This window comes from Acyrthosiphon pisum, chromosome X (assembly GCF_005508785.2).
Source record: "Acyrthosiphon pisum isolate AL4f chromosome X, pea_aphid_22Mar2018_4r6ur, whole genome shotgun sequence".
Taxonomy (NCBI): domain Eukaryota; kingdom Metazoa; phylum Arthropoda; class Insecta; order Hemiptera; family Aphididae; genus Acyrthosiphon; species Acyrthosiphon pisum.
Window position 1 is genome coordinate 22,762,714 of NC_042493.1, and position 12,910 is coordinate 22,775,623.

At 27.5% G+C, this 12,910-nt stretch overlaps 2 protein-coding genes across 2 annotated transcripts in view; both read right to left on the bottom strand.

Moving 5' to 3' along the window:
* The window catches only part of LOC103308621, a 780-nt gene extending 88 nt beyond the window's left edge, over positions 1-692 (bottom strand). Inside the window, exons 1-3 of the mRNA XM_029485052.1 lie at positions 575-692; positions 341-468; positions 159-266 (exon numbers count right to left, since the gene is read on the bottom strand). Coding sequence (XP_029340912.1) covers positions 159-266; positions 341-468; positions 575-692 — 354 coding nt within the window. The remainder of the gene's footprint in view (positions 1-158; positions 267-340; positions 469-574) is intronic.
* A 2,725-nt stretch (positions 693-3,417) lies between these two features.
* On the bottom strand, positions 3,418-5,044 carry LOC115033080 (protein ANTAGONIST OF LIKE HETEROCHROMATIN PROTEIN 1-like). The gene is made up of 7 exons (XM_029485053.1): positions 5,000-5,044; positions 4,855-4,920; positions 4,631-4,782; positions 4,127-4,462; positions 3,800-3,969; positions 3,514-3,718; positions 3,418-3,436 (listed from the first exon to the last, which is right to left on the bottom strand). Exons 1-7 carry the CDS (start codon positions 5,042-5,044, stop codon positions 3,418-3,420), a joined length of 993 nt encoding a protein of 330 aa, XP_029340913.1.
* Between the last annotated feature and the right edge of the window lie 7,866 nt (positions 5,045-12,910).

Sequence of the window (12,910 nt, forward strand, 5' to 3'; positions counted from 1 at the left end):
TTAGTATTTTCACAGACGTGTACAGATATGATCAGCGATTATATAAATGTATAATATAATGTTAACTTACCCCTGTCTAATATGATTAAATCATTCAGTGTCGATGGGAATCTTACATACTTACTAAAAATATTAGGCATATTCAATGCATCACATACTTCAGCTATGCATTTACTAACTGAAGGTTGACTCAAAGATGATGCTCGATTTTCCCCAATGTCCTGCTGATATGAGCCACTTGCAAAAAATCTTAAAGCCGTTAAAACCTAAATAGTGTAACACATTTAACATTTTACGTAGGTATCGATTAGGCTATATAATATTATAATATTTGACTTACTTTACGCTCAATACTTATAGCAGATTTTCTAGATGGGGGTTCAAGGTATGGACACAGTTCATCTATTAATATATTGACAAGACCTTTTGTAAGTCTGAATTTTTTGACAAACGCTCTTTCAGTCAATACTACAAAATACGATTTGTTATTCATAGGTAGTAGGTAATAATTATTAAATATTATTTAATATTATGTCACTAGGTAAATTATTAAGTGAATTTTAATTTAACGTACTAGCGAATGGATTCTCAGCCACATGAAACCGAATAGTATCTACATCATCTTGTCTTTCCTCCATAATTTCCAAATTGTTAATAGCTTGAATGTAATTCAAATTAAGGAAATGTTCCATTTTTGAATAAATTGAAAGTTAAAGGTATAGTTTAAAGTTGTAAAAAAAAAATTTCACAATAAAAGCAATGATAACAGTAATTAGTATGCCAAAATCACGATTAGTGTGGCAGATACCTACTCTAATAAGTTAATCTAAAAGTTTAGTGCACTAATACAAAATTTTTAGTGTACCAATATTCAAAAATACGGTTTTTTTGTCTTGCACTAATAGTTGAACTAAAACATGATATTTTAGTGTACTAATATGATTGGTATGCTAATATGACATTCAAAAATAGACCCCCTGGTAGGATACATTACCAATTTAAGGGTTAAACCAAAATTATCTAGCATTCTAGCCAGAGTTAAACTAATTTGACACACAACACTGAGTTATTAAATACATCTTTTTCATTATTTTAATCAACTAACAAAACTGTAAAATCTGCAAAACATACTACGTTACCTATTAAATCCAAATTTAATGATCCATTTATGTAAATAACAAATAATAATGGGCCAAGGACAGTACACCAAAATGTACTTTAGCTTGTTTGACTAAGTATATCACAAATTCTAGTACGATGACACCTAGAATCCAAGTATGATCTAAATATACTAAGAGCTACTAGCGTATTCTATATTTTTAATTAAAATTGAATGATCCACAGTCTAATGCTTTTTTATATCTAAAAAAATTCTAGTTATTTTTATAACTAGAAATGTACCAATATGATCTGTAACTGTAACAAGTGCTGCATAATTCGTTGATTTATTTTTCATAAACCCAAATTGATTTCTTGAAAAAAATTATATAGATATAAATAACGTTAAAGAAATAGGACTGTAATTGTTCTTTTTTCTCACCTTCTTTGTGTAATGGAATTAATTCGGATTTTTTAAAAAGTGTAGCCGTGTAGGATAAACTTTATTTAAATTATTAATTATTGTGGAATGAGCTTCCTCATTTATAACTTTTCACCTTTTTTGAACATCACTTCAAACACTATTGATCTTACTATTAAAATAGTTATTTCTTGCATTTTATATTAGTAATTGCAGCGAATTTCTATATTTGTTGTAGAACAATGCAAAGTTACAATCAAAAGAATGTTTATTTTTGATTGTATGAAGTTTTTCTCTACCTACATCTAATTGATACTAAACCTCTCTTGTGGTCTAGTTTTTAATTTATGATTATTACTTATAAGTTAAATGTGTAAATTAATGTATTACTTTATTAAACATATAATATTAACATTGGTTATAATACATGCTTGAGATTTGAAACCTGGAAAGTGACGAACTTCACATTAAAACGATTGATATAATGTTTAAATTTAAATGTATGGTTTATTAATTACAATAACTTTGTCTTGTAATTTTTAGACAGTTCTACTACTGAATTACCAGAAGACAACACGTCATCTAGTCCAAGTTTGTTAGATTAGTAATTTAATCATTTAACACATAATTAGTATTAAAATAAAATAAAACTAATGTCATTATTTATTTATTATTAAGAGCCTATCTAATTTGTGTCTACAGATACAGATCGATGGCCAAAGATCATGTTCTGGTGCTCATAGATGCATTTGAAAAAATCAAAAATATGTTTTCTTCTACAACTGTTAGGAAAGAAAAGGTATGGCAAGTTATTGCAAAAAATTTAAAAAATACCAGTATAAATAAGACAGCTATCCAATGTGAAAACAAGTGGAAAAACCTAAGAAAATTATACCTCAAAAAACAGAGAAATAAAAAAGCCACTAGTTCTGGTCAATGTGCGTTTTATTTTGAGTTTGAAGAAGAATTTGATCATATTTATGAAGGAGAACCTTCATTTACTCCAGTGGCTTTAGCGGGAAATGTTATTCAAGAAGAATCGGCTACGAATTTTATTATTGATGATAATCAGATTGAGTACACACCTCCATCAAAAAAGATAAAGCCAGACTCATTAAGCAAAATGTATTTGTTTATGGACAAAAAAAAAGAAGAAAGCCGTGAAAAAAGACATAGAGAATCAATGGAGCTGCAAACAAAATCATTGAAGCTTCAACAGGATGCTGTAAATGCATATACAAATACAATGGATCAGTTCCTAACCATTTACAAAAATAATTCTACCAAATAATATATTTAAAGTTATGTTTGTTATAAATGTTCCTACTATTACAGACTATAGTATACAATTGTTAGTCATGTTCCTAATCATTCCTACTAATACACAAGACAGTGTAAAAAAATAGTATAAAACTATTAAAAATATATTCAACGTTTATTAAGTTTTTGTTAATTTTATAATATAGATTAATATTATAATAAATATGTAACTATTATCATTTTTTTGTTAACACATTTACACATGGTAAGACATGTTTTTTTACTAATGTAACAAGGTATGTTATTAAGTTTTTGTTAATTTTATAAGAAATAACTATTATTATTTTTTTGTTAACACATGGTAGGTACAACGTGTTTTTTTTACTAATGTTACAAGGTATGTAATTACATATATTATTTTAAAATGTTATTGTTAAGTGCGTTTTATTTTGAATTTGATAAAATTTACAAATATGAACCCTCTATCAGTTCAGTGACATTAGCCGGGAATCTTATTGTAGAAGAAATTGCAACAATTTGTGACAATGATGATACCAAAGTCATGCCTAAAGTAAAAAAAAGAAAGACAGACTCCATAAATAATATGGATTTGTTTATTGTTATTGATGGGTAATATTTTATCCATAATTTTCAAAGCTGAAATAACAAATAAAAACAAATAAATAAATATATTAAGTTAAAGAAACCATAATTTGGTCTCTTTTCATACATACAGGGTATTTTCTATGTAAGAAGTTAATTGCTCAGCAGTAATATTATCATCATCAATATTAGGTTGTTGTTCGGAAATCAAATTATTCATCCATTGATTATCATCAAACTGCAAACAAATATTATGCAGGACACAACAAGCAATTATAGTTTGTGGAATCAGTTCTATTTTTTTCATATCTAAATACTTTAAGCGTCTAAAACGGCCTATATCATTGAAAATGTAAGAGTTTATTATAATGTTATTTTTAATTTTTAATTTATAATGAATAAAAAATAGTGAAATACCTTTTAAAAGTGCAAAGCATCTTTCAATGGACTGCCTAGAACGTGACAATGAAACATTAAAAAACTTTTCTTGTTCAGAAAGGGTACGTCTATCAATATGTGGTGGAATGCACCATTCGAGTATTGGATATGCCTTATCTGCGGCAATGAAATATTGACTTGGAACATATCTAATTAAAATAACATTATTTATATAATATATTATGTAGGTACAGTTATGTACATTTAATTAATGAGTAAATGATTAATGTAATTAATATATTCACCTATTTTTGTTTTGCAAGATTCGTTCATAAATTAAAGAGTTAGTGAATATTCTTCTATCACCTAACAGATCCAGGATAACCAGCAAATGCATCAATAAATCTCAATTTATCATCACATACACCTTGTAATGTTATTGCATGAAAACATTTTCTAGTAAGATAGGAATTTGCTGATTTCTTAGGTGTAGGTATTAGAATATACGATCCATCAATAACACATATTATATTATTTAATCCGGTCTTTGACATCTTACCAAAATTAAGTTGAATTTGATTAATTTGTTCAATTTCGGGCCAATTAATAATTGTAGGGGATAATCTATGTAAAACAGTAGTTACACGGACAAAACTATCATGCAGAGAACTTTTACCAACATCAAATCTGTTAGAAACTGATCTAAAAATTAAATACAAATTTTATTTTATTAATGACTTAAAAATATGGAGGATATTGTCATTATATCAAAAAATAAATAGATAATTATACAGGAGTAAATAATACTATGACATCTTTTAATAGGATAAACTGTCTAATTGTATTAAGTATTTAATTCTTTACACAAACCGAAAACTATCTGGTGTAGCCAATAACCAAATAACTGACAATAGTTGTAACCTCTCATCTGAACCTTTGCGTCCTCCTTCACAAGTTTTCTTTAGAAGGGGAGCACAAATTTGTAAACATCTTTCAAATGAGGTTGGTGACAACCTAAAGTGCTGTTGAAATTGTTTATGTCTGAAATTTGATATTGTCTAAGAGATAAAATCTTGCACTCTAAAAGGTTTTACTCTATTGCCCCGTAAACGATTAATAAATTCATAATCGAATTCATCATCTGAACTATCAATGTCAATCTATAAACAAATTGTAAAATAAACTACTAATTAACCAAATTGTATTGCAAATGTATGTTATTATAAACGTTTATCTTACAAGAACAAATTTTCTTTTTAATTCATTGTTCAATGCTTTCCCCATTGAATCTATCATCATAAACAGTTCTGTACTCTCGTGACTCATCTTGCAATACCTAATTGAATGTTATTAATTAGTAATTAGTAATTAATTAGTTTAGTATAATTAATGTTTCCGACTACAAAGTGTATACCTATTTAAATTTAAATTGATTTTCTTATTTTTAAATATTTTATAAATTGATATGATATAGCTTATCATTTATCAGTACGTAAAGATTGATAACAATATATCGTTCGGTTATTCGGAGTAAAATGGTTTAGAATACAGCTGATAAACTCTACTCTACTCTAACTCTACTCTAACTAAACGTACTCTACTTTAACTATTCATATTCGAACGCACCCCATTTGGAATCATATTTACCACACTTCAGTTTATTTTTAATTTATAATAGTTTGTTGAATGTTCTTGAAGAAAACTTAATCAACTGATTATTGTGAATAATAATTCAGATTACGCGCGTTTTTATGTTATCATTTATATTTGTTCATTATTGTTTATTTTTTCACGGCTGATTAAAATATAATCAATTTTGCCGTGATTATTTAAACATCGTTTTGAAGTCAATATTAGAACACTATACTTTGACTTAAAAAGTTTAAAGTTAGTAAAATCTAAAACGGTATTGTCTACAGATTAAGATTTAAGAATATGTATAACTTTAAATTAAAAAAGACATCACCATACATCACTATTAGTGATTCACTAACTAAATATTTCAATTAAAAAAGTTTTTTTTGTACAATATGCAAATTTGTTAACATTTTTTTAAATGCAATGTTGATGTCATTCATGCATACATTTCATATTATTTATGTTTGTTAAATAATAAATTGGAAATTTCTAATAGTAATTCATGTATAAAATTGGTTTCTTGAATATCAGAGTCGATGGGAAATGATTTCCCTGTGCCCACACAGTCTTGTGTGAGCGGAATGGACAGGAAATAATTTCCCATAACTTCCCACACCCAATTCAACCCCTGCAAATAAAAGAATATGTGTTTTTATTTTTTTCCTCTGCCTATAGTTATGTTCTCCTGAAAATGCCATCTATTTTGTTTACATTTTAACTAATGCCCTATAAAGGGTTAATAAATGATCGGCACCGACACCTTTAAAGATATAAATTGATTGCATAAGAAGTCTGAACATTTAAGTAGTACGAAAAATAGAATATATTGTGAAAAATGTAATAGATATTGTTATAATCAAGGATGTTTAGATCATCATACATATGTATGTCAATACGTAAACAAATGTATTGAATGTACCTACCTAATTAAATATGTAAAACAAATGATGATCATAAATGTGGGTATAGTGTATGTAGAAATTGTCAACTAAAAGTGAAAATAATTTAACATCAATGTTATATGTTAAATGAATACAAAAATATGGTAAATGTATTGATCGTGATGATGTTATAAATGTTATAATTTATAAAGGTACCTAATAAAATAAACCTATAACATTGATATAAGGTATAAATAATTAATATTTAAATAAAGAATACAGGTTAACAGAAATACAACTGATAGAAAAATTTAAAATGACATTCACAATCTCTGCTGTTGAGGCAATTTATAGAGTAGCAATAACATTTAAAACAACTCGGGAGAGTTTACACATTTCTTTCAGGTGAACAAGGATTGATCCGGGAGAGCTTACCACCGCCCCTCCACTCAGTACTTTTCCCAGAACTTTTAATTTTAAAGAGTTGAAAAAAGGTTACTTTCCACATTTTTTAAATGCAGTAGAAAGATTTATAGCTAATAAAGATTATATAGGTGATTATGTAGGTGATTATATAGGTTATATAGGTATCTGATAAAGAATATTATGGACATAAGAAAATAAAAACAAAGAATAAACAAGAATTTGGAAAATGGGACGATACTAAAATTAAGGAAATTATATTTTAAAAAATAAAGAAGAATTAAAGTCTTACTGTGTAATTTAGATGTATATATATTAGAAAGAAGTTGTTTAGATTTCAGAAAACAGTTTTTAGAAATAGCTAATATTGATTCTTTTCAATATACAACTATTGGGGAAACATGATTACCACTGGGCGCGCTGTAGTCGTTTCAAAATGACTGATTCATTCGGGTATCAGATTAATATCATTTATCATGATTATGAAAATCATGATATAAACAACATGGTATGATCGTAACTTTTTGACGGTCAGATCCTTCGGTAAGCACGTGACGTAGCATAGTGTATAGTAATAATAATTTAATGATAATATGATAACACGGGTAAGCAAGTGACGTATTGCGCGAGCTTGGACCAATTCTGGACTTTTGCGATCATACCATGTTGTTTATCATGATTATGAAAATAATATTTGGAATTTTAATGTTTATTGTTATAAATACGAGATTATAATCTATGATTTCCTACTTTTCTTTCTACCCATGTCCTATATTACTAGTCTTATTATTATGTATTTGTCTTATGTTAATTATTATATATTAAATATTATTAACATAGGTAGGTACCTAATAAGTAATTTTATATACTAATAGGTATCAATACCATTCTTATATGAAATGGCATTACTTTTGAGTGATTTTAAGATTTTTTCTTATGCTAAATGCTCGATCAACTCAAAAAATGCAGTTGAGGGTGAACAAGTTTTAAATTTGAAACAAATAAATTGTGCTTAGTGGAAAATTAGTAAAGGTAAGTTTTTAATAAATTGTATTGAAATTGGGTTCATATTTTTTATTGAATGTCATTAGAATACATAAATAACGCTTAGGCATGAGATGAATGATGATTTATGACACTAGTTTATTAATTTAAACAGCTTTAATGTAAATATATTATATATTATATCAATATATGTAATATGTATATGTCTGTTAAGTATATAATTTTTATATAAAGTACTTAGTATTTATTTTTCAATTAATTAATTTTATATTTTACTAGGAACAAATAATCACTATAAAAGCACTAATTATTCAAATATCTCATATTCGAGAAATGCCACACGAAGTGAGTGGTAATTTTAAATTAGGTGATAAATTAGAAATAATTCAAGTAACACTTGTGCAGCTGGGGCATCAGAATGTTGTAAACATGTTGTAGCAATACTTTTATATTTAAACAGGTAAATTAATTTTATAATTTTTTTAAATAAATAATTATTAGTCTTGAATGATTTTTTTTAGAACTTCAATATCTAATATTGATACATTATCATCGACCGATGTTAGATGTGGTCATGTTTAAAGGCCGGGCCACACTATCCGTTTTCACCGGTCTGTTGAGACCGTTGGTAAACGGATGCATTTGCACCGGACTGTGTGTCGGTGGCCAGACCATCCGTTTTTATTGACACAATGTTTTCCCGCCAAATTTCAAAACATTATTCCCATTTCCCACCAAAATTATGTTACTAATAGTGTTGTACAACATTTCACACAACATGTTTTGTGCTGTGCACGTGTAGGTATTTCATGGTTTTGTTTTTATTTCTATTAACGTACGTTTGTTTCAAAAAGTTTAGTTGATTTAAACCTAGTTTAAACATAAATTAGCATGAATAAACAAAAGAAAATTAAAATTATTTGCTTATTGGAAGCACAAGGTTTTTTAAACGAAGATAAGTCTCCAATAAACAGACGATATTGGGTGCATCCATTAAATCTACAACGTGAAACACAATTTCAAAATTTTTATTCGAACATACGGCAATACCCTGAAAAGTTTTTCGAGTATTTTCGCATGAGTATAAAAACTTTTGACGAATTATTGGGACGAATTCGTGAAAGTATTAAAAAGAAAATGACTGTACTCAGAATGCCTATCAGTGTAGAAGAAAGGTTGTCAGTTACTTTGAGGTAAGTACCTACCTACTTACACAGAGTTTACCTATTTATAAGAGCATTCAATTTATATAGGTACTTAATATAGTATACACTAATGTATTATAATCAGTGTCTATTTTTTTGTGCACTACGACACACTTTGCCACCTAAGATTTTTTATATATAAGGCAAGGTTCCGTATTCAACCGTACTGCGGATGTAAGAAGATGTTATTTTTCAAATTGAGTTTTTGAAAATAAAGAATGTTTAATTGTGTTCATTGTTGGGTCTAATGTATAATGAATTAAAAACATACAATTTTTGCTATAACGGTGTAAGCATTTTCAATATTCATATAAAATACTAAAAAGAATAACAATAAGGTAGTAAGGTACCAAGGAAAATATTATAAATGTTTTAGTTGTGGCATATACTCATAGTGATGGTGTAGGTATTTAAACACTACCTATAGTGTTTGTGAGAGCTGATTTATTTTTAATAAATTAATTAACTTCTTCTGATCATAATTATAAGTAAGCAAAGTACCTATCATGGATAGACAGATACCTAGTAATAAAAAGTAAAAAGAAAAATAGACTATAATAATATAAAACTACCTATAATGAATTTATTATATATTTATATATTCAGTCAACAAATATATTTTCATCTTTCATATTATTCAATAATAAAAGCAATTGATTTTTTGATATTTTACTATGATGTAAAGATAGTAACCTTTTGTTAATATATTATATTAAGTATTAAAATTACAACTGTAAAGTGTATTACATGTAATAAACATAAAATAGCCTGTAAGCATATATAAGATATAATATAATAAAATACTATTTGCTTTTAACCCTATAACTATAATCATTAGTTATCAAATTCAAATACTATTGTTCACTCCGGAAAATCTGAAAAAACCACTATTATTTTTTATTCTAAAACACAAAAAATGTGTACATAATATATCTCAGCATATTCATGTTTCAAAGTTATTGAATTTTGTTTCTTTTTGCATAGTTTGTGTCCTTTATATTATATGAAAACAATCATTACCTATGATAATTCCATTGGTTGCTTTTCAAAATATTCTGCTTGTGTCTATAGTTTTATTAAGTATTTAAAAATAAAACAAAAAAACAACTAGTTTATTAGGTCTATTTTTAAAAAATTGTAACATTTGCATTTGAAAATCTATTTTCTGGTCTTCATTTAATTTTTTATACCTCGGTGAAAAAGACAACAGCATCATATTATCAGGATCTTGCAAAATATTAAGCTCAGGTTCTTTTAACGAATCTAATGACTGTGATTGAAATGCATTTGTTTGAGGTACATTTCTTTTTGATTGCCGAGCTGCTATGAAGGGTGATTGTCGTTTTTGGCTTATGGGTTCTGTTTGAGATTCTAATGGTTCTGAATTAAAATCATTAACATGATCACTACTAATGTTTTGATTTAAATCACTATCATTTTCAGCAATTGAATCATACTCCAAGTCCTTGGGTGTATAAATATTTTAAAATATATCAACATTTCCACTTGTCCTAATTAGGAATTATATAACAAAAAAAATACAAAAAAAATCAATGCTGATATATATGATTAGAAAATTACTAGTACAATTTTATATTTAAATTAAATAACCTTCTTTTTACGAGAGACTGTTGCAAAAAAGATAACAAATCAGCATATATGTATTTTTTTCTTGATTTTGCTGAATCGCCACTTTTTCCTTGGTTTAAATACCGCATGTAGTTATCTCTGATATGACGCCAAGCATTTTTCATAGCTTTCTCTAGAAATATTAATTGCATTAATTGTTTAATATAATATTATTGTAATTATATTGTCTTTTAAACGCTAACATCAAACTTAAGAAATGGATATTTTTGAACTTCTGCTAGTAATTATAGTAATTTTATCTTGTTTTCATTTTTTTTTTTTTATAGGTATTTATCAACTGGCTTATCTTTTAAGGCACTTACATTTGACTTTAACTTAGGTAAAAGTACAATCAACTGTATAGTTTTTGAAACCTGTCGAGTCATATGAATGATTTTACAACCAACAGAAATGCCTCAGCCAACAAATGAAAAGTGGATTGAAATTTCAAAACAATATTACCTCAAAACTAATTTTTCATACTGTTTAGGAGCCTATTGATGGCAAACACATCAGGTGTAAAAATCCCAATAACTCTGGCTCAAACTTTTACAATTACAAGACATTTTTTTCTATCATATTAATGGCAGTAGTAGATTCAAATTTATGCTTTACCGCAATAGATGTTGGAGCTTATGGAAAAGAAGGGGATTCAAGTGTCTTCAAAAATTGTCCAATTGGAAAGAAACTCTATTCAAACCAACTTAATTTGCACTTCACATCAATCTTCTTAGACCATACCCAGGACGTGATTTAACATTAACGAGAAAAGTATTTAATTATCGCCTATCACGAGCCAGGCATATGGTCGAATGTGCTTTTAGAGTTTTAGCCAACAAATGGCGTATTTTACATACTCCAATACAGGTTGAACCAGATTTCACTGATATAATAGTCAAGTCATGTTGCATGTTGCACAACTTTGTAAGAGTAAGAGATGGGTATAACAATGAGGATGCAGAAACCCACTCTTTGGATGACGTTGAAGCACATGCTGCAGGTTCTCGATCACAAGGAATTGGAGTAAGAGATTACTTTGCTAATTATTTTATGGGACCTGGAGCTGTACCATTTCAGTATGCTAACATGTAACTTTTTAAAAATCATTGATTTTTACATTTTTAAATTAAAAAAAAAGTAGGTAATGATAAAAATTGTATAGATAGTTAAACTGTAATAATAATTTTAAAACCTTTAATTATTTAAATATGTATATTTTGAATATGTGAAGGTATATTGTGTATAAGTATATGTCGTTGTCATATTTTGACTTAATTTGTTTGATTTAATATAAATTATAAAATAAGGAGGTAGGTAGGTACCAACTTATTCTGTATGTTAACAATTTTCTTTGTTATGCTAAATTAAGTAAAATATTGTATTATTACTATCTAGGCGTAATACTTATTAGGTGTTTTTTAATGACAACTAATCTAACCTAGAGTATATTATGTAAAATAAGAATGATAATTATGTTTATGCAAACAAGAACTAAGATATTACATGTATCCATTTTTTTATACAACATAAATATGCATTTTTGAAATATTAAACTGTTTATAAAAATTATTGACTTAGTTGGTACTGCAAATAACAATGTTTAGTCACCTTACACCTGTAATATCTCTCTTTGTGTAATAGTATCTTTAGCAATATAGGCAATAAGAATAAATATATGCAAAAAGCTCATGTTGTGGACAATAGAAATTGGAAGGGCCGGGAGCGTTACAACAATAGAACGCGCGCCCGATCACCTTTGCGTAATTGCCTGCGCTTATAATTGTTGGATGAGTGTCACACCGACTTGTTTTTTGTGTGTATTTATGTAATAGTACTCAACAGGAATTGGACAGGTTCGCCGAGCAAGACCTGTTAGTACTAGTGTGCAGGTGGTGTGTGTAGATGTGTATATGTGTGGGTGCAATTAAGCTAATAATAAAAAATAACAATACTGTTTCTTATAGTAAGGAAGTGTTGTGTATTACTGGTTGCAAAATGACAGTTTGTAGATATATATATGCATAGGAACATAATGATATAAAATATAATAACAATATAATATGGCCCTCTTGGCTCAATAGAGTAAAAATAATATAATAAGGTTTCAATAATACACAATATAATTTATGGTCCCTTTGACCCAACAGGTAAAAAATAATAATATAATACTTGGTCGTATGATAGTATGATACCACTGACCAATAGGTATATACGTATAGTAATAAGTACTAATAACTAATAAATAAAACGGTCCTTAAGACCAAAACAGAACAGTATGATACAATAATAATATATAAAACACTCACGGTTTGTCGGTGCTCTGCTGGCCAGCCGCTACCTAAGCTATATAATAATAACAAATAATAATT

Bases quoted from the DNA above. Each gene is read 5' to 3' on its own strand.
- LOC115033080 (XM_029485053.1), bottom strand. From the start codon at position 5,044: ATGGGGAAAGCATTGAACAATGAATTAAAAAGAAAATTTGTTCTT. The intron at 4,463-4,630 runs GTTTGTGTAAAG...TTTAATTTTTAG, and splicing joins GCTACACCAGATAGTTTTCG to ATCAGTTTCTAACAGATTTG. The intron at 3,970-4,126 runs GTGATAGAAGAA...TATTTTAATTAG, and splicing joins GGTTATCCTGGATCTGTTAG to ATATGTTCCAAGTCAATATT.